Here is a 23,212-nt window from a genome sequence, read left to right on the forward strand (position 1 = left end):
TGTTAAAATGTTTATATTAGGTAATAATTTAATATAGAATGTGAGACTCATTTTCGATGTTGTGTGGAAATAAATTTGTTTTTATTTACATTGTGTGGTTTTAGTGATCAGTCATCATTTCACATTTGTGCATTAAATACACCAACCTAAAAAATAATAAAAATAATTTTTGAATCACATACTAACAGGAAGCAGAGCTGTAGTGATGGAATGCCAGTATGGACCTAGAAGAAAAAGAAATCCATCCAAGAAACTCAATGAAAGTCAAAAAGAGAAATTCAAACAGACTTGCCCTGCTAGGTAAGACCATTTTTTTGTCTTGTGAGTCTTAAGAAGCTTTAAATCATGACTAGTGTGTGTAACAAAATAAAATAGTTTTATTTTTCTGTGTAAGGTGTAATTCTTTCAGTAAAATGCACAAAGAACAGAGAGGAATAGCATATTTTGTTTTATGTGGTTTATTCACAAACTGTTAAGTTATCCTGGACTGGTTATTGAAGTTGTTGAACACACAACATCATAACCGGAAGTTATCCTTTTTTTTTTCAGTTGTAGTAATATCTTAAGTGTTGTTAGTGACTATACAATGTTTGTGGTTTATTGAGTGATATATGTCCACTAATCTAAGAATATGAAGAGATGCTCTCAGTATTCTTATTCCTCCAAGTCTTCTTAATTTTCCTATTATTTCACACCATATAATTTTAATCTTCTAACTATACAATTCTAGTTTATTTTTCTTCACAACACTAATATCTCTTTTCTTTCAAGCCTCAAGAACGTTTATGTACATACTTTGTTCATCTACGGCATGTACTTAGTTATTCTTTGATATAATTAATAATAAAACCATAATAACACAGTTCTTAGTAATATCTGATATTTGTTTGAAGTAATTCATGGGTTGACTTTTACAGTAAGATAGCTTTTAGGTGTAATGTAATTAGGGTTATTTTTTAAAAGTTATTGTGCAATTATTTCTAAAACATTTATTAAGCTAATTTAAAATATAGCAGTGCAGGTGAGGCTATGTATAAAAATATTATTTGATTTTCAAGATAAATTAGTACCTAAAGCACTTCTTGATTTTAGAATGCTGAACTACAAAACAAGCATTTTAAGCCATGTTTCATTTTTGAACTTTTTTTTTTTATCTTCATAGCAGTATTCTCAAAGAATCAGGCAAACTAAATTTCTTCAAAATAAACTTGTTTCTATAAAAAAAATTGATGAACGTTATGGCTATCTTGAATATGATACAGTTGAGGTAGATACATTTTAGATTGTTATATGGGTTAAATTTGAAAAGTAGAAAAAATTGAATATTTAGATGTAGTAATAATTTTTGTATAAGATAAGGAATTGTTTGGTGTGTTGCATTGTTTACTGTTTCCAAAACAATGTTTAAATTTTCACAAATATTTCTGTTATTATATATTTACCTTTAGTATTTGAATATACGAATTCTAAGGCAATATACAGAAATCAAATACAAAGATTTTGTCTGATTATTCACCATATGTAACCAGAAATAAAATATAATAGCACATTCCCTTTCTTGATCCCATATTGACTGAAACAAAGTATAAATGTATTTGTTTTCAGACTTTTGTAAGAGTTATATACCTTTTATGGTTTTATGATTTTCATTCTTCTAGGATATACATTAAAAAGGTGAAAAAATTTCCAGAGTATAAGGTTGACCCAAATCTTGAGAAAAAAAGTTTACATGTGGCAATGGAGAAAGCTTTTGTAGAGTTGAAAGCAGTTGGCATAGATGGACATGGTGAAGAGAGGTAAGGATAGTCCTGTTAGTGTATTAAGTCTCAAGAGAACAAGTATGAACTTGTAAATTATGCTACTGCCATTGAAGTGTAAATTTGGCACTTGTATTTCGTTCAGTATTCTTCTGCTGATTTTGTGAGAAGTAGTTTCTAAACATTGTTCCAATAAACCTCTATGAAATGATATTTGAAAAGTTAATTTAAAATTGCTTTTCTGAACATGTAAGTAACAATAATTTATGCAGCATTGAAACTTACTTGTGAACCCTTGAAAGTGAGAAACATGAATTTCTACAGCTTCACTGTAAAGGAAAGTGTGTAAGATTTTATTTAGTAAATGTTGTTACTCTGTGATAGTGAAATATCATTGCAGAGAAAAGTGAATTTGCACTATCTTTTTTTTTTTTTATTATTATTATTATTATAAACCAAAGGAATAATAAAATATTATTGGGATTAGAATTTGAGGCTTTGTTAATTAAGAAAAACTTTACTGTTTATAGGCAATGTGTAAAGTCGTACTTTTCAAATTTTTTTTAATAGTGACACACTGTGTGCATATTAAACATAACCTACACTCCAGAGACAAGTGCAAGCTAGTATAAACTGACACATTAGGGCTCCCCATATTACCTGCCACCACTACACAAGGCTGAGTTAGTAAACCTTTTTCATGACACATGCCCAAAAAGAAATATAAAACATTAGATAATTTTTTTGCATGGCACATTAGCAAACATATTTCAAAAATACTTTAAATTTTATAACATCTATAAATAAAAACTTAAAACTTTTGGGCAATTTCTAAAAACATGGTGAAACCACTCAGGACAAAATGCAGCACCCAAATGTGTCATGACACTCACTTTGGAATGCACTGGTTTAGAGATTTGTGTGTCAGGTATTTTTATTATGGGGCTTTATTAATACATTGCAGATGGTATGTTCAGTTGCCAACTGAAAAATCACATGAGTTCCATGATAGATTGCCTACAGGAAATGGCTCCTCTTCAAACAAGCAGCATCATAATATACAAGCAGTGAAAAATAATGTAGCTAAGAATCCTTGTTTGTCTCGTATTCATCCTACATTAGTGACAAAGATAAGAGAGCTAGTAGCTAATGGAGAAACCAAAGTGCTGACAATTCGAAAGCAGCTCAGGTATTTAGAAAATTACTTTTATTTTTCATCTCAGACTGTTTTTTTTATTTATGTCTAAAGAAATTTCATTTATGTATAAATATATAAAAAATTTACATTTATTAACATTATTTTGCATTATTAGTTTAATTTATATGGATCTAGGGCTAAACTAAATCTCTTAATCTGGCTTACCCTTATGAAACATTATTGGAATTATAACTAAAAACAGAGTTGATACAGTACAGTTTAATCATTAAGTCTCAGTTTATTTATGTATTGATTTATAACATTGTGTACTTCTAATCAGTTTGTTATATAGGAGTAATGTCATTGACTTATAAGGTACTTATTAGTTCTAAGGGATTAGAATTTTCTAACAACCAGTGTTTTTTTGTCATATACAGTTTAGTGTGGGAAACAGGTATAAATGTTTCAACTATTTATAGTTGCCATATCCATCTTCTTTACTTTGCAATGGGATCTGAAGCTTACATGTAGTTAGTTAACAAAGATAGAATGATTAATAACTTATGACCTATTTTATCATGCCAGTAAATCCTACAGCCCCTGCTACCATTTTTAAATTTCTCTCTGCACATAGTACTGCATTCCATTCCAATGTTATTAAATGACTTTGCTGTCAGTATACATCAATGAAATTAACATTATATGTAGCAATTGGAATTTTTATGTTATTTAATTAGTTGACAGAAATGTATATAGTTGTCAGAAGAGGTCAGTTTACACTTTTGGTGAACATGTAGCATGTTGTCTGATTGATCAACAAGAGCACTTACAGTGGTTTCTTACCTAAGTATGCTATAGTTAGAGAGGCAGTTCAGTTATATTTAGATTGTAGTTTTATATTTTAGTTAATTATGTATTAGTTGTATTTTACAAATCATATTTGAAAGGTTTAATTATTTTTATAAGTTTGACATGATGGTATCATTTGCGTGTACAAAACATTAGTGAAACAAGTCTCTGTACAGGAGTCGTTATATAATAATAATAAGGACCAGCGTATACCAGTTGATGTGTCAACATAAATAATAAAAGATAAATAATTAGAAAAGAAAATTAAAAATAGATCATAAGTGAAAAGATAAATACATGAAGCTATGCATATTAGAAAATCAAGTTTCATTTTAAGCATTCATTACAGTTTACATTGATGATAAGTAATTAACACAGCATTACATCCACCACTATACTGGTACAGATATGTAGATTACACAGTTGCAGGATTCACATCTACAGAACACACACTTAATTTTTCAATCACATTAATGCTATACATCTCAACATCAACTTCACATGTGAACAAAAAGAAAGCAATCAAATATCATTTCTTAGCCTCAAAATTACAAGAACCGACACACAATTCAAAACAGAAATCCACCAAAAAATCACCCATACTAGACTATACATTCCTTGGGACTCAGCACATGAAACAAAACAAAAATTCAACATACTAAGAAACCAAATAAACACAGTCATAAAACTATGCTCACCAGATAAAATTAACGATGAATTAGACAAAATAAAACAATACTTCATCAACATCAATAAGTTTCCTCCACAAACCGTAGAAAACATTATACGCACACACCTAGACAGAAAGCAAAATCAACCAACTAAAGTAAATATATCTCACAAATCAAAAAATCACGAAACCATATACTATTGCATACTGTATATTCCCGACATCAGCAGAAAAATAACCAACATTTGGCAAAAACTAGTAACAAAATATGACATTCCAGTTAATACCAAATTTATTCAAAAACCAGGCACAAAACTGAGGACTATACTATGTAAAAACTACACTGACAAAAATTTCTCAACCCAAATGAGCCATTTTTACATATATATTTTTCTCTACAAGTGGATTTTCTTGACATCACTGATTTTGACATTCAATTAGAAGTTCCTAGAAATTATGCAACTGAAATATGAAGACTGTAAGATAATAAATAATATTTTTATACTTAATTTAAAAATCTCTTTTAGGTGAACTATTCAGAGTCTGAATGTAAATAACTACCGTGTTTCTCCGATAATAAGACCTACCCATAAAATAAGACCTAGTGTGATTTTTGGGGATAGTTTTAATATAAGCCCTACCCTTAAAATAAGTCCTAGTTAAGAGTGGCAGGAAGAGGAAAGAAATAACAAAAAATTAATTTATTAATTAGTTTAATAGTTAGTTAATTAGTTTGTTTAAGTATTAATCAGTTAGTTTAACAGTTTAATAATAGATTATTTTAAATGGTTAGTTTAATAGTTTTACTTTGTAACTTCATTTTTTTAATATATCAAAATAAGACATCCCCTGAAAATAAGCCCTAGTGTCATATTTTGGAGTGAAAATTAATATAAGCCCTGTCTTATTTTTGGAGAAACACAGTACATTAGATAACGAATTTTTTTATTAGAAATGTTTGCAAAATAAAAATGTAAAGTCTTTTAGTGATGTGAAATTTTAAACAATTTCATTCACTAATTTAATTTTTGAAACAGAATATAACAAGAGAAACATTATCTGCCAAGAATCATGGCAGCTGTGTCTTAAGAGTTCAACATACTCAAAATATAGATTTTTATAAAGAAATACTGACATATTTCTGTGTTGCATAACATCTTATTCACTTCACTTCTGTATTAGATGTATAATTATCAACATTTTGGACCACACACAACTTAGTAGATGACATTTCTGAACTTCAAAAGGACTCATTTAGTGTATGTTTCATTGATACAGTATATTTTGTTAGTATTCCACAATGTTGATTATTTATTACCTATTGAATTGGCAATTTTGATGAAGCTCAGATCAGTCCCTGAGAAGCAGGACTAAGAGAAGCAAATCAGTTAAGAATCTACAACATCACCTGTTGGAAGTTTATGAAACTATATGTTTCAAAAATTTATGTTTTATCTTACAAGGCAATTTATATTCCTTCATCTTGTCAAATTTTCAAAGTATCTCTTATATTTGATAGGGATTGACAGCCTGAAATATTGCCTAATAAAATTGATTTCACTTGCAATATTTCATCCTTTCAATTTTTTCCATAATAATTAGATAAGACTAAAAAAAGCTAAAGCAACTGGGAATGTAAATGAAATCAGATAGCTAAGTTGTATCAGCAGTAAAAACATAGCAATTTAAATTTGATTACAAAACAAGTAAGATTACAGTATGTTGCATCTTGTGTGGACTGTACTGTAATAATTTTGTGACCAATGAATGTGACTCTTAGAAAAGTGAAATGAAAAACAAGAAGCATGTGATGATTATTCATCATTTTAATCATAGACATAACTTGTGAAGCTCCAACTGCTGTTAACAATATTAAAATGCTTTTAGCAGTGAAAAGTGACATCACCACACAAGTATGTATATGTGCATAAAAAAAATATAATAACAAAATATTAATTTTTTTTTTTTTTACTTTCAGAAAGTTGGTAGAACATGAAATGTTTTCCAAAAATGAAAAACTTCCTGAACGTCACAACCTTTGCTTTTTTCCAACAATCCACGACATTCAAAATCATGTATTTGAGGCTCTAAAGGATATCCGAACTGGAGAACTACCACTCCTTGTATCCAGTGTAAGTAATGAAAATTAAAATTGACAACCAAACTATCACTTCTCATTTGGCAGTGGTCAAATGCACGTCTTTCTTTAGAACCCTAATTATTCTAAATGTGGTTTCACTTGATTTACCTTAGTTGGACTTCATTTAATTTAATTTCACTTTTCTTTGCGAGCATTTGAATTATCCATGATTGCCAGATATTTTTTGCTCGTTTAGTATTTTACCTGTATTCCAAAGTCACTGTAACCACTTTGGGTACTCATTTGTTACTGCATGTTTGGCGACAGTTGCAGGTGATCTTTTGGGAAATTTCTCAGCATTGATTCACATGGAGCTTGTTCAGTCTGTGGTACACATTTTGTCTCATTTTCATACCTTTATTCTTCCTGTACTCTTCAAGCCTTTTACATCTGCAAGCTGACAAAATTGTGATCTCCCGCTTTTGGAATTCACTGTATCTTCCTGCACCTTGACGACTCTGTTCAGCCCTTTACTTAGAGATTATATCTTAGGTATGTGAAATTTTATCTCTTGCCATTGTTATTTTGATCTTCCACTTATTGATTCTACCTGTCTTCCTTACTTTTTTCCCCATTCCCTTATATTCAGATTTCCATTGTGCTATCTTCATCGCCCCTCGCTAGTACAGCGGTATGTCTCCAGATTTACAATGCTAAAATTAGGGGTTCGATTCCCCTCGGTGGGCTGAGCAGATAGCCCTTTGTGGCTTTGCTATACGAAAAACACACACACACACGCTATCTCCATCTCATTGAGTGATGGTATACACAGCCCCCCTACAAACTGTGGGTTAGTCCACCTTGCAACTTGGAATGGGGGATACCAAATTCTGGACCACCAATTATGGGTTCAGTTTTACCTGTTTGGAGGACAGGTCTCAATTTTCCTGTTTATCCTATCTATGTCCCATTTTCCATCTTGGTCTTCCTCTGACACTCTTTGTAATATCAATCAGCAATGCAATCTTCTTTCCTGTCCATGTTCTCTGTTGTTATATTGATCACACAGTCTTTGGAGTCACAGGTGGCTTCTGTCCAACAGTGATCTACCTTTCACTTTGGGTGCCCTGTTGGTCCCCATTGGAGCCTGGTGTGGCTCTGAGTCTCACCTCTCGACTTTACCCATCACAGCCCTGCCTATTGTAACTTCCTGCTGGACTGCAGTTTGCCATTTTTTATGGTGATATATGGTATGCAAGCAATTGTTCCAGTGACTGCCTGGTAAGTTCAGGACTAGTGGTAAGTCATCTGAAAAATTTCATTCATCAGAGCAGTCTTTCAGTCTGGCTTTTGTGCTGTTTGTTTTTGTTGAGTAGCTTTGCCCTTTATTCAGTATTTTTACCCCTGGGCTGCACTTCCATATCTATTTAAATGAATGGGTGTCAGCCGGTCCTGCTCATCAGCTTCTTGTTGAAGCTGTGTGTATGGGATGATTGATCACATTGGAGAGAGGGATTCTTCCTTCATCTTACCCAATATTGTGTATATCTGGGTGTGTTCTTCAACACCTATCTCAGTTGGACCCAACCTTCTCTTCTTTTACTCCATTCTATAGAACTAGTTATTTGGACAGTTCTGTCTGTTCCTTTACTTTGTACCTGCCAAGTTCTATTGATCATGGGGAGGTATTCATCTCTGACACCTATCATATCCCTTGGCAGGATTCATATGTATTTGCTTCAATGGTTTCTTCATGACCATGGATTTCTTACAAATAATCCTTGGATGATCCTATTCACTTTCTCTTCTTCTTCAAAGATGATCTCCACTGGGGGTTGGGCAAGGCTCACATGTTGGCAGGTAACCTCCATCCTTCTTCAAAACCAGAGTTATATCTCTTAAGGAATGCATCCTTTCAGGGCTAGGTGCATGCATGTGTTGATCATTGACATGTTACAGGTTGTTGCCCTGTGGAAGAACATTCTCTTCATATCAACATCCTAGAACTCCTGGCTGTCTGTCGGGGCTATTGGATAATTTTATTTCTATCAACAGCCATTGCCTGTTATGATCAATTCCAGCAATCCTACATTGGTGACTTATATCAATCACCAAGGTGGTACTCAGTCGAAATCCATGTGTTTCACACATTGAATCTTATCAGTGATGATGAGAAAAATCACTTGTAGAGAAATATATCTGTAAAAACGGCTGGTTTGGGTTGAGAAAATGGTATGCCCTGTGCTAGGCACATTCAAACTGGTGGTGTATTTTCTTTTCTAACCTAATTAGGTTTATCCTATGAAGTAGTCTTTACATCCTGCTGTTTCATAGTTGTGGCATCTTTGTTTGGGTATTCCACCTATCAATGCATTTGCCAACTCCCTTAGTCACAAATTACCTTAATTTTGGTCCCCACTTCCCTATTCTGTGGCTTTGGCAGTAGATGTATTCATAAGAAATTGGTCCCATCTGTTTCTTCTCCTATCCTTTTCTCCTATCTGTCTATCCTCTGTTTCTCATCTCTACCATCATTCTGATCCATTTGGACTCCTCTGTCCTGTCCGTGTCCTCTGTTGTTATACTGATTCACACAGCTTTCTTCCAGGGTTTGTTTTTCTGCCTTTTTATTCCTGGTGACCACCTTCTTTCCATGATCCTGGTTATCCTGATCAATTTGGTTCAACATTTGATCCAGTTGCCCTCTTCCCTCTAGTCTCCTTCCCAGTGTGACCTCTTTCATGTTTTCACACATCAAATCCATTGCCTTGCATTCTTTCTTGCCTCTCATTTTCATTGGCCATTGAAAGGGATTTTATGATCAGGCATGTGGAAAACACCTCACATGTTCATCTCCAACAACATCAACTACATAGTTGTTTCTGCTTCTTTGGGTTATCTTCTGCCACCTGTGGCTATTCTACAAACTTGGTATGGTTGTAACACAAGGTAAGTCTTTACTAATGCATTTCTTTTTTTCAGGGGCCCCTGCTTCAGCTTCACTCTGGATCCCATTCTGTGGCAAGTGGTGCATGTCCAAGTACTCTTTTTGTACTCTGAACCAGTTCCAGTTAGATGGCTATAACCATTCACAGACATTGTGCCATCACATATGCACCATAAACTATGTTGATTCTTAAACATTTTCCATGGCTGAGTATGTTCACCCTTGAAATGGGAAGTTTCACAAGATCACTACAGTGTAAATTCCTTGTGATAATTGCATCATAATATGCCTATCCTGGATCATACAATCTATGGGTGGCATGGGAAATGCAAAAGGGAATTGCTACCCATCCCTGCCATGATTGAATAAATTGATGTGGTGTGCTTTTAAATATAAGGTTTCATGATTGCCCACTGCAGTCTTGGGTGTTACAATCCTTCCAGATTCTTCACCATACTTTTCTACCCTTCTTCCACTGGAGTACAGGAGTCTCTACCACTTAATAGTTCTAATCTGCTGGAGTAGTTGACCACAGAGGCAACTTGCTGTGTGGGTTCCACTACATTGGTTATAATCATTCAATTCAGGATAAGGCAGTAGTGTTCTGCCAGTGTAGAGGTCACAAGATCCCCCAGAGGAGTAACTAATTCCGAGAGCTGAGATGCTTATTTGCATTTTATCCTCCTCATTGGATGCCCTACTCCTACCCTCATTTGGATATTGGTACCCAGTGAGTGAAGTTTTGAATATAGAGTGAACCAATCATATTAGTCCTCACACAAGTTTCTGGTTGTCCATCTTCCTCTCTTGACTTCTCTTCTGTATTGTATATCACATAAGGCTTATTTCTGCTTCTGTCCTGGGTTTTCTCTAATTTAATTATGAGGATGTTACTGGCCAGGGGTCATTTCAAGCTGGTTCATGGTCATGGGGTTTGAGTGCATATCATTGACTTCCCCTGCATTCCATTTGAAGTATGATCCTTATCCAACCTTTTTGAAGATGTTGGTACTCAGTGAATGCATTTTTGGATGTATTTGGCATACCAAGTATGATCCGTTGCACTTCAACCACTATACACCATATGACACATTGTCACTTTCCATTGTGAGACTGATTTGGATCTATGTTTAACATTTAATTGCTCAACTATCCTCTCCCATATGGATGTTCTCCCTTCATGTTCCACCAGCTTTGATCCTCTTGATCATGTCAGTTTTCCTTGTGAAGAGATACCTAGCCAAGGTGTGGTGTGGTGTGGTGCCCCTCCTCAGATTATCTGATCTGTTCCTCTTGTTTCAGGAGTATCCTGAAGATGCTTTTGGAGGGATACACCAGTGCTTCTCTCACACCAGTTCTTCCTACATTTCAATGTGGGGATCAAGGTAATCTTGTGTGTGGAGGGAGAGTACCATATCAGAAGTTATAATTTTCCTAAATGAAAATGTTTTTCTGAGAGGTATTTCCATATTCTCACCCTGCCCCCCAACATTTGTCTGATGCTTGCATCTTCTGCTAAACTTTGTAGTGATAGCTTGGTGATGGCATGTCAAGGGAGTCATGTGTGTCATGTGATAGTAGTGCTTTCCTATTGGTGAAGAGATAAACCATGATGATTCACATGAGAAACGTGTTGGAACTTTGGATTCCAACAGAGGAATGATAAAATCTTGTGGCATGCATTTTTGAAAAGTTTGCACATAGAAAGCAGCAAAAAATGAGGAAAGTTAATTTTGTCAGTGGTTGGAAGCACCTCAAGGAAATTATAACTTCTGTTATTTAAGAAAATAAACACATTAAATAATCTACAAAATGACTTGCAGTGTGAGTGGACCCACTTATTTTACATCTTAGCATTGTGTTATGTTTTTTCATCCTAAATGTAAGTTACAAGTTGAATCTTATTCAAAGTTAACAAAAGGTAATAGTCCAATTGAAAAGAAAAAAGATGCAAGACAAGGAAATATGAACTAAAAAACTACAAAATTTACATAAATAAAAATATATATAGAGAAAAACAGACATGTTTGAAGAAGAAAATGAAAAGAAAAAGAAAAACTGAAAAGACATCTGAGTACATGAGAGCAAACTATGAACATCAAAAACAAAGGAACCATATAATATTGACTGTTTGTAATGAATTCACTCAAGAAATAGCAGCAACTGACTGATTAACTGGGCCTGAACCCAACTTGTCTATGCAAAAACTCTTAGAATATTAAAATATTCTATAGTCTCCAATGAAAAAAAATATCTCTTCTTTTCTGACCTCTTCTTCAATTTCCTTGGTTCTTACCCTTATATTTCTGACTTATTAAAATACCTGGATTAAATTTCCATTTAAACAATTTTTTACAGTAGGATTTGAAACAGCAAATGGAATTATTGAGCAAAATCATTTCATTTTTTGGGGGAATGTTTTATGCTAGCTATATAAATGATTTTACTATCATATGCTGTAATACATTCACAGTAACATTCAATCTTACTCACTCTTCTATGCCTTTTGTACAGAACAGTGTTTAAAGATGCACACAAATTTACAGGCAATCATAAGTTCAGCCTTTGTTCATTAAGTAATGAGATTTATTGGTTGACAGTGGCATTCATTCACAGATGTATGTACATGTAATAACAAACACAATAATACACCATTCATTAACCCTTAAACAGTAGCCATCATCAATTAATGCTGCTACCTACAACATTCCTGCTGCTTAAGAGTTAAACAAATGGGGATTACCAATTACAATTTCTTTACTTGCCGTACATGGACATCTTAAATTTTCATAACATGTGAGGGCAAAAAATATATTGTACATGAGTATTTATGGAAGATTAGAAGAAATGTTTAAAATTTGATGGGGGGGGCATTTAAACCTGTTTGGCAGTTGTAGGGTTAAACTATCTTACTACTTCCTGATTGATTTAAAGAGACACAGGGTTGTCTGTGACCAAGTGGTTAAGGTGCTGGACCATAAATCAGAGGATCAGTGGTTTACATCCTGTACCTGCAAATTCACACTTTACACTTTGAGGGTGTGGGTGCAGTACAAGAGGAACAACCAAATTCCAATACTTGGTTAGACAAGGTAATCCAAGAGTTGGTGGTTGGTGTTCTGTTTACTTTCTTTCTTTCCTTTAGTCTTTTGGTCAAAAATTAGGTACAACTGGTGCAGATATGTTGTGTGGTTTTGCATGAATAAGAATAAAAACACATTAAGTAATAAAAGTTCATACACTACTGGCCAAAATCTTAAGACCAATGAACATAAAGAAAAATTTTGCATTGTTAGACTCAACCACTTATTTGAGTGGAGCTTCAAAAGATGAAAATAAAAAAAGGAAAAATAAAAATAAAAAACGTTTTTGAGCATTTAATAGGGAAAATGTGAACACTATGAAATGAGCCTAAATACTAGCTGGTCAAAAGTTTAAGACCATACTGAAATGAAGCATTAATCGGTAAACATGTAACAAATTTTAGCCATTTGCATTCAAGCATTAGCATTGTCAACATCTCTCACTGACATCTCCTGTGTTACATTGGGTAAAAACATGGCAAAGGCATGTTGGCAGAGTTAAAACATGGCAGAATTGTCGAGCTGCAAAAGCAAGGTCTCTCTCAACGTGCCATCGCTGGTGAGATTGGACGTAGTAAAACTGCTGTTGCAAATTTCTTAAAAGACCCTGAGAATATCAAGTGGTTGGCCCACGAAAATTTCGCCAGTGTTGAGCAGGAGGATTCAACAGGTTGTCCAGCAAGACACCAGCCAATCGTCAAACCAGATTAAAGTCCTTATGGAAGCAGAATACGGCTCAAGAACAATAAGACTGCATCTACGAGAGAAAGGCTATAAAAACTGTAAACATCTTCAAAGGCCATGCCTCCTTCCACACCATGAAACAGTTCGGTTAAACTTTGCTGAGAAGCACCAAACATGGCATGTAGAAAAGTGGAAGAAGGTTTTGTTCTCTGATGAGAAAAAATTTAACCTGGATGGTGCAGATGGCTTCCAACATTACTGGCACAATAAGAATATCCCACCAGAGACATTTTCTACACGACACAGTGGGGGAGGTTCCATCATGATTTGGGGTGCTTTCTCCTTCCGTGGAACAATGGAACTTCAGGTTATACAGGGGTGTCAAACAGCAGCTGGCAACATTGTCATGTTGGAGAGAGCATCCTTATTGACTGAAGGCCCTCACTTGTGTGGAAATGACTGAATCTTTCAGCAAGACAAAGCAGCAATCCACAATGCCTCATCATGTTTCAGGTTTTATATGTCAATTCATCAAGATAAAAATAAAATCAAATTTTTTGGTTAGTAATGCAAAACAAAAGGAAAATGTAGAGATAAGCTATTACAAAATAAACATATCCTTACTCAAAGAATTTTTCAGTACTTGGGAGATGTAAGTTTTTCTCATGACCATTCTGACAGTAGACAATTAAAAGTAAATAGCCAACCCATATGTAGCATGTCTCCAATACCATAATTAATTTATACATCACACACAAAAATGAATGTTTTTTTCAGATACCCTCATAACTTCCATTTCAACCTATATACTGTTTCTTGCAGCTAAGCTTTCAGTATTTATACAGTAGAAAATTTGATTTATATAAAACTTTTAATCATACAACTCAAAAACTAGGTTACTTCTAAATTTTCTGAACTAACAATACCTCAAAATTTACTGAATTAACCCAAATGCCATATAGAACATAACATTTTCAAGAGTTTGCTGAAACTGAAAGCATTTTAGGCATAACTAAAATTTTGAATGTGCATTAGTTTGCATCAAATTTACATATTAAAAAAAATTACCTTGTAATTGCTAGTTGGCAGGGTATGCAATAGTTGCCTTTTATTATAAAAATTAATCTCATGTTATGAAACTCCTCCACTTATATTTTCAACTGCTGCAAGCAAACCAAAGTTTGAATAAAAAGTGTATCTCCTCTGCACCAAGTTATATAGCTAATCAGTAACTTGTTTGGACTATTTTACCAATTGTGTGTTTCAAGCTAGCTAACCATCAAGAGAAGTGTACCTACGTATCAACATAGAATTAATTAGCTCTCTAGGAACATCCATAAAACTTTGGTTGCAGATCAGATAGAAAACTTAGTATTTTTTGTAAGTTTGTAAAACTCTTCTACATAAACCATTATTTGTTATAACTGTTATTATAAATTGTATTGTTGTTTTTATATTAAAATATATTTGTGTCAAGAAAGAAAATTGTGTGTATCAGTCTTGTTGGCAAATATAATAAATTGTATATATATTAACATTCAATTAACTTCTAAGTTAAAATTTCCAGTTATTTGAAGTTGTAAGATGTAAATAAATCAGAGACTCATCCAAGATAAATTATAATACATGACACTATCTACTTTGAAAATGAAAGAGATATAACTGAAATTGTCATTACAAATGGGCAAAAACATTTTAAATTTTTAGTCATGGAACAGCACATAACTTTGTTCAGTGACCCTGAATCAGTTTTCATGGATCTCCTTCTGGAGCATCAGAGGTATAACAAATTCTATTAATCAATGGTTTGAAGATAAAATTTCATCTGATCATTTAATTGCTGTATGCTCTGATAGCATGTACATCAATATTGGAAACAAAAAACAAAATAAAATGAGTTATGCAGCTTCTTGAATTGCACTTGTTCATTGGTTAATTTGTTTGTTGCAAATGAGTTACCTCCCTGTTATCTTATTACGCATCTTGACAGAGTAAAATTGACCATCCTGAGAATTTTAATGCAGATCAAAAATATTTGTGTAAAGTGTGCAATGTGGCAGTGTCAGGTCATTCATTGTTCAAGAGAACATGCTTTATATGACCTTGGTACAATGAACTATTCTCATTGGTTAACAAGAACAAACAATTTTGTGCCTTTACATTGCAACTGATAACCCATCCAAGAAAGTTAGTTTATTAGTGAGATATGTAACTGAGGTGTATGCAAAAGTTTGGTTGGTTTAGTATGAAGGAATATCCCATATGCAGCCATGGCTCGATGCATCTTCTTCTACTTGTTTGAAAATCTTGTTTTCTTCCTGAATAAGAGAAGTATATGGTGGGTAGAGCAGTATGAAGAAATGCATATTTTTCCCACTTGTAAATTTTGCTGCTTACAATGTTTGGAGATGATTCTAAGACTGTCGGACAACTTACTCTTTATAGAGTATTAGCTGCTCATTCCGCCTCAAATTCTAGCACAATGAGACAATCTGTGATTCCAAATATTAATATGGAAGCTCAACATTACACTATTATAATAATGTGGACTAAGAATGAAACAGTAGACTCACCAGTGATGAAAAACATAAGCAACGAACAGTTGGTGTCTTTCATTAATCAGGATGACACACCAGTTTTCAAGTTCAGAATGCTGTGTCATACACAAGTAGTTGAAATAATGTTTAATAGTAATGGAAACTTCAGCAGCTATTTGCAGCTATCTCAGAAAAAAGGGATTCAGTTAAGCCAAATTTCAGTCTTATAGAATTATGAAAAATCCTATTACTAAGAACCAATGCATAATCCAGTAATTCTATTGCCCTGTCGAATGGTGGTTGGGTGTGCATGGGTGGAACTCAACATGTAACTGCTTCCTCATGGTGAGTTCTGGGAAATTTAGGGTATAAAACTCCTAAAGTGTCTAAACATTGCATATCCAAAGTTAACATACTGTGATTTCTTGTGTACTCTGATGATGGATATTTTAAAGAAAATAACTCTCCTCTTGACAGTACAAGATATAAGTTTAGAAGCCCAAAACTTGCCCACATAATTACTACTATTAAAAGGCACTAATCATATATCCTGCTGATGATAATATAAGAAATTTATATTCCAATGCACCCTAACATACATAGAAAAAGAAATAATTATGACTTTAAAGTTATTTCTGTGTATATGTTATGGACACTTATCTCAGTAAACTTTATTGTCAGCTTGTGAGTCACATTCAACTGTGACTGAAAGTATTTTGAAACAGCCTAGAATAATAAATTTAAAACTGTAGGTCACAACCCTCTCCCTTTCAATGGATTAGGAAGATGCAGCAACTTGTTTTATTGTGGGTTGTATGTAAATTTCAGTATATTCAAAGAGAGTTTGTTCCTCCTATCAACTTTTATATCTGGTTGTGTTAAAGAGAAATAACCTCATTTTTTAAATCTTTTTCTTTCTAGTTTCCTACAGGGTTTTTTGATTGATTGATTGTTTTAAATTTATAGAATAATGTAACAATAACTTGTATTATTTTAGAAGTATTTTTTCTAGCTTGGTATTTACTGTTAATTACCTAAAAAATGGAAGATGTTTAGCTCTTAACTTGAACAAGAGGGTGTTCTGGACTGAGTAAGTGTGAAAACACTTGATCTAGAAAGAAAATGCACAGAAAGACAGTAGTTTTAAACATATTAAGAAATACAAAACACAATGAAAAAAACTACTAAAAATATCTTCAAGAGTCTAAACTATACATATCAGTATCCCTAAATTTAGGTCCCCAAATCCAGTAAAGCTGTGGATACTAAGTATTTTAACAATATTTTGCATTTTCTGTGATCCCCTCAAACATTTTCTTGCAAACCCCCTCATTGGGGATCCCATGCTATAAATTCCTTCAATTTTTTTTAATATGTTTTACTACTTATTAAACAAAATTTGAATAAATTGGGCTAAACGTTATTTCTCATTCAACAAATACAAAGTTTGAAAGACTTATCATAGAATAATGGGATCACAATTATATGTTTAGCTCTTAACTTGAACAAGAGGGTGTTCTGGACTGAGTAAGTGTGAAAACACTTGATCTAGAAAGAAAATGCACAGAAAGACAGTAGTTTTAAACATATTAAGAAATACAAAACACAATGAAAAAAACTACTAAAAATATCTTCAAGAGTCTAAACTATACATATCAGTATCCCTAAATTTAGGTCCCCAAATCCAGTAAAGCTGTGGATACTAAGTATTTTAACAATATTTTGCATTTTCTGTGATCCCTTCAAACATTTTCTTGCAAACCCCCTCATTGGGGATCCCATGCTATAAATTCCTTCAATTTTTTTTAATATGTTTTACTACTTATTAAACAAAATTTGAATAAATTGGGCTAAACGTTATTTCTCATTCAACAAATACAAAGTTTGAAAGACTTATCATAGAATAATGGGATCACAATTATATGTTTAGCTCTTAACTTGAACAAGAGGGTGTTCTGGACTGAGTAAGTGTGAAAACACTTGATCTAGAAAGAAAATGCACAGAAAGACAGTAGTTTTAAACATATTAAGAAATACAAAACACAATGAAAAAAACCACTAAAAATATCTTCAAGAGTCTAAACTATACATATCAGTATCCCTAAATTTAGGTCCCCAAATCCAGTAAAGCTGTGGATACTAAGTATTTTAACAATATTTTGCATTTTCTGTGATCCCCTCAAACATTTTCTTGCAAACCCCCTCATTGGGGATCCCATGCTATAAATTCCTTCAATTTTTTTTAATATGTTTTACTACTTATTAAACAAAATTTGAATAAATTGGGCTAAACGTTATTTCTCATTCAACAAATACAAAGTTTGAAAGACTTATCATAGAATAATGGGATCACAATTATATATTACAACCCCAATCTTATAAATTTCCAAATTAATGATTTTGCAAATTAAGTGATATTTACCATAACAATAATTTTATAAAAATAATATTCAAATTGAAAAACTTCTACTGTTTATTCTATTCCCAGTGTAATCTTTGTCCCATTATTTAGGTGTATTTGATAGTTTACACCTAGTATTACTGTTTTTTAGTATTATTTTTCATATTTCTCTCCTGAATTTTTACCTCCCATTTTTGAAATTAGTATTGAAGTTTATAATACTGTTGCTTTTCCTTCCAGTATTTAAGTAACCACTGATCTTTTTTTAAAAAAAAAGGTTTATTTTGTTACACTACTTAGAAAATTATGAAACTGAAGACCTAGCATATGCTTAGAAAGTAGAAACAGTGCACCATACACTTTTTTTTTTCTGTTTATTCATTTGTTATAGTTTTAAACAAATTATTTTCTCTTCCTTGTAGGTTGATATTGAGGTTCCAAATAATCAAAGTTCTTCAAGCCATCAGGTACAGCCTGTAAACAGCAGAAATGTGCAGCCAACTGTTAAACAGTCCCAGATAAAGGGATTGACAGTAACATTATCAAAAAATAAAGAACCAGGTATGCAAATGTTTCATGTCCAATTTGGTTTTACGTCCAAATTCTTTTGCGTTGGAGGAAGATTTGATTTTCTGAAGTTAAATGAATTGCTCAAAACATTTATAAAATAATCAGAATTTATAATTTTGTTACTATTAGTCAGAACAATTGTTTTATATGAATGTCATTCACACCCCTCTCGGTGCATTGTTATGAAGATCAAGTATTTGAAGATCAGTCATACAATCTAAATGACAACTTCAGTTAGTTTGATCAGTTGGTATCATAAAGTCTTGTGTTGATCATTGCTTAGAAGAAGTCAGTCATAGAGTTCAAAGTACTCCAAGTTGTTCATGACTGGTGAGACAACCATATGTGTTATTCATATGGTGAGTTATCAGACAAATGGAAGCCAGATAATCACAATGTGTTGTAAGAAATTGGGCCAAAGTGTCATCTGCAGAATATGGATTTGCTTTCATACCATGTATGACTGTTTGGATAATTTGACAAGTTACCCAAACAGATGGATTTTATCTTTTGATGTTGATTTTCCACAATGGGTACAGGTTTTGAGACTGAATCCATGTTCATGGGTGCAAATTGATGCAATAAGTTGAAAACAGGCTTCACAAAACCAATCTGTATGCCACATGCCCAATGAAATTCATTCTTCTAATCTGCAGTGGTTCAAATAAAACATCCTGTGGACTAACAATATTTGAATAAATATTCTATTTACAGATCACTCATGCTTTAGAAATAATCTTAAACAGATCCTCCCCATTCTCATGCAGGAACATAAGGCATATGGTCATGGTGGAAGTGTGATGTGAGATAGAATAATCATTGAAATAATCAACAGACATAGAAGGGATTTATATTTTATATATTTAAAAATATTTTAAAAAATTATAAAAATCTGCCTATAATTATTAAAAGTACATCTTACCTTGCCAGTAAATATTTGTTCTTCTTGTATCCTTGAGTAGTTTATAAAACTTTGTATATGAGAAAAAAGTGAATTTTAGTTATTTGTGTTGCACTTTAAGAAAGCTATTTAAAAATGTTTTCAAGTGAGCAGTGTAGAAAAATGTATCTCAGGACAGCTGGTATGGGTATCGACACTTTTATCAAAATAAAGCATAGAACAATGTTTCAACCTTCTTAGGTCATCTTCATTTTACCTGAAGATGGCCTAAAAAGGTTGAAATGTTGTTCTCTGCTTTATTTTGGAAAAAGTGTTGATACCCATACCAGCCATCATGAGATATAGTTTTACTCAAGTGGGTTTCTCGTCACCACAAACAAGCAGTGTATATTTTACTTTTCATGATAGTTTTTTCCTTGCCTCCATGCTTATTTTTAGGTGCTTTTAAAATTATTTATAGGCTCCATTCATTTAAAATGTGTTAATTTCTATATGTAGAGGAAATGTCTTATTAGCATATCAGATACTTGTAAGTAAGCTTTTCGTGATGTGTAAAATTTATGGGGAACTGTTTTAGTATACTTTAAAAATCAGTTTTTGTCACACATTTCCTGAGAGTGTCTAAATATTTTTAATAGTTGCCACATTTTACAAAATCTCTTCTGTTATATTATTAGTATATGATCATGAGATCAGTACATTTCACGTAATTTTCTATCATTTTTAAATGAAAAGGCATTTGAAACTAAATCAGTTTCATACTTTTGTACATAGTAAAAAATAAGTACATTTGTGGTTCACTTTAACCAATTCAAAATGTTTGCAGTTTTTATACTTTCACTATTTGTATAAATAATGTTTATCTAGACATAACTACTATATATACATTTTTTAAAATATTACTTTGTATTTTTTTTAGACCAAGCCCCAACCATTACAAAAATTGAGGTGATTCATAGTGATGGAAGTGTTGAGGTAAATAGCACCTTAACAGCTGAAACACTGAATATAATTAACAAAATAACACCAGCTTCATTGTCTCAGGTATTTGTTTGTTGTTTGTTTTTTTTACTAATTATTTTTAATGTACTGTATTAATTAGTGGGTAGGTCTGGTTCTCACGTCAAACACATTTGTGTGTATTGTCAGCAATTGACATTTTCAGAACCATTGCTGGGCAGTAATAAATGGGTCCCATGCCCCAATTCTGATTGACAGTGCCCTGAATGCCCAGTTCATGTTTTGAAAAATCAGAACAGAAAACCATAATTGATAGCATACTGAAGCTCAGAAAATTGCTGTGCCTATGGGCCTGAGCCCTGAATATTTAACCCTATCATGAAGGGCATACTTTACTAAGTATGTCACAAGGTTTTAAAAATACTTAAACTTGAAGATGAGATACAGTGAAGATGAAACATACATGATCAGCAGTTAATAAAAAAGAAAAGAGTACAGCTAATAAGGACTGGACTTGGTCAGCAAGTTCTGATACTGTATCTTACTTTCATTCACATTTTAGCCATCCTAAATTTGTGCTGTCCTCCATTTGTGCAATTTTCATGCATCAGAAGCCTTGAGGCTCCCACTTAACATTATGTGTTTACACATGATAAGCTGTATTCTAGCATGTAAATGAGCATGCAACAACTCTCCACTAGTAGGAGTGTAAATCACTCTCCTTGTGCAGCTGACTCCCTCTGTATTGTGGGGCATAATAAGTACTTTTTGATTTTGCGTTAACATGTAATGATGTACTTTTTTCACTCATGAATTTTTCAGTGGAAATATCTTCCACTTTATCTTATGTGAAACAGCATGACTTTATTCATGCTAGCCTACCTACTATAATGGCACTGGGCTTGTTTATGTCTGCTGGGGGAGATGAAGGCTTTTACACTTTGCCTTCTTTTGTCCCTGACATACCTTCACGAATGTTTTTTAGAGTTCTTTTTAATTTTTTTCCCTCCTCTCTTTGCCTCATCTGGTATCTTTATTGTCTTGATTCTGCCTCAGCCTTTTTTTGTGATTTAGTGACTAGGTTCCTTAGGGATATTTTCACATATTAAATTATTTTTACTGCTAAATTGGATCATAATTGTCTTGTCCTTCTTCCTTCATTACCTCAAATAACCAGGTATGAGTTTTGATTGTACTGCTTTTCATTTACTTCTAAACTCTAGAGTTTTTTCTACAGATTTTTGGGTCAGATAGTTTGTCTTTTGTTCATCTTGTATAGGCTTTGGTTTTCCTACCCGTGTGTTAAACACGGAACCTTTTTCCATTGTTATTCTATCTGTAATCTTTTTCTGTAGTAATCCACCATTCCCCTGTGAGGTGTTTCACACACCTTCATCCATTTATCTTTTCTACAATGGCATGTATATCTTCCTCAGCATTTTCACTTTTTATTTAGTTGATTTTGTGCTAGAGATAGGTGGTGCACGATGCCCTTGTTTTTCAGTTGTGTTTACCTTCCATATATCTCATATGCCTTATTGTGGTTCCTTCTATCTGCCTGTAGATTTTACTGGTATGCTTCTATCTCTGGTGTCATATGTTGGGGCCATGTGCCAATATTATGCCTTATTCTTATTGGTTTATCTCTACCATGCTTCTTTGTCTCTCTCTCACCACTTCCTATCCATTCTTCCACCACTCATAGACTTTAGTGCTTTCAGGATCAGTAGGACCAATTCATTTGGTTTATGGACCTTTGCCTTTTATTTGCAGCCACTTGTTGAGTATTGCAATTTCGGTTAGAGAGCTTTCACCTTTGTCTTTTACTCGCCTTCTTTAGTATCTCCTATTTTCATTATTTTACATCCTCTTAGGAATTTTATTTCTTACCAGCACTGATTCGTGGCAGTATTGGCCCTAATGGCTACAGTTGCTATTTAATGGGTTTCTTATCCTTTTTCCAGATTTTTCTTCCTGTCTTTTTGTGGTTACCAGGGGATCTGTAGATAGATGTTGAATCTAACACTTTTTACATATCAGTTGGTTCCTGGTCTTTCCTCACTTTCACATGGGGAATTTCTCACCCTTTGTTGGCCTTTCAATCTAGGTCTTAAGATGGTTGAGGTGGACATCTCAGATGCTTCTCTTCTTATTTGACACTATCACAAGAAACCTCCTATACCCTCACCCTCTTCTCCTTCTTTGGGAGGCAGTACATCTGAGTTTGTTCATTCAAGAAGTTTCATCTTACACCCAGTTGATATTTTATTCATTTGAACTTAAGAACTATTATAAGTAAACAGTGTCATGATCACTGCCCATCCCTCCAGTCCCAGTTGAATAAACCAGGACTAGCCTGCTTTTCAAAAGAGAGTTTTTCATGGTCACCCATTGCACTCTATTATGGTGTTGCATTCCTATGGACCTCTGACTACATTGTTCTCTCCTTTATCCAGTGGAGTACCAGAGTTTTTGCCACTTACCAGTTCATAACCGATGAGGTGGTAGATCAAGGAGGTTTCCTCCAAAGTGTGGTCAGTTCCACTTACTCAATAACAGAACATTGGTGTCCTGTTTTGTTGTTGATGAGCACTCTCCTCCTACCACAGACCTGAAGAAAAATTTCTTATGCCAC

The 23,212-nt window shown here is 33.4% G+C and overlaps 1 protein-coding gene across 7 annotated transcripts in view; it reads left to right on the top strand.

The window, feature by feature from the left end:
• LOC143232343 (uncharacterized) overlaps positions 1 to 23,212 on the top strand; it is a 48,048-nt gene that overhangs the window by 20,334 nt on the left and 4,502 nt on the right. For 5 of the 7 annotated variants that reach the window (XM_076467647.1, XM_076467651.1, XM_076467648.1 and 2 more), the window contains exons 6-11: positions 189 to 300; positions 1,659 to 1,796; positions 2,722 to 2,946; positions 6,393 to 6,546; positions 18,569 to 18,707; positions 20,537 to 20,661. In XM_076467647.1, the coding sequence (XP_076323762.1) occupies positions 189 to 300; positions 1,659 to 1,796; positions 2,722 to 2,946; positions 6,393 to 6,546; positions 18,569 to 18,707; positions 20,537 to 20,661 (893 nt within the window). The remainder of the gene's footprint in view (positions 1 to 188; positions 301 to 1,658; positions 1,797 to 2,721; positions 2,947 to 6,392; positions 6,547 to 18,568; positions 18,708 to 20,536; positions 20,662 to 23,212) is intronic. The other 2 variants (XM_076467652.1, XM_076467653.1) reach the window with 2 other exon arrangements.

Source organism: Tachypleus tridentatus, chromosome 11, assembly GCF_004210375.1.
Source record: "Tachypleus tridentatus isolate NWPU-2018 chromosome 11, ASM421037v1, whole genome shotgun sequence".
NCBI classification, from domain to species: Eukaryota; Metazoa; Arthropoda; class Merostomata; order Xiphosura; family Limulidae; genus Tachypleus; species Tachypleus tridentatus.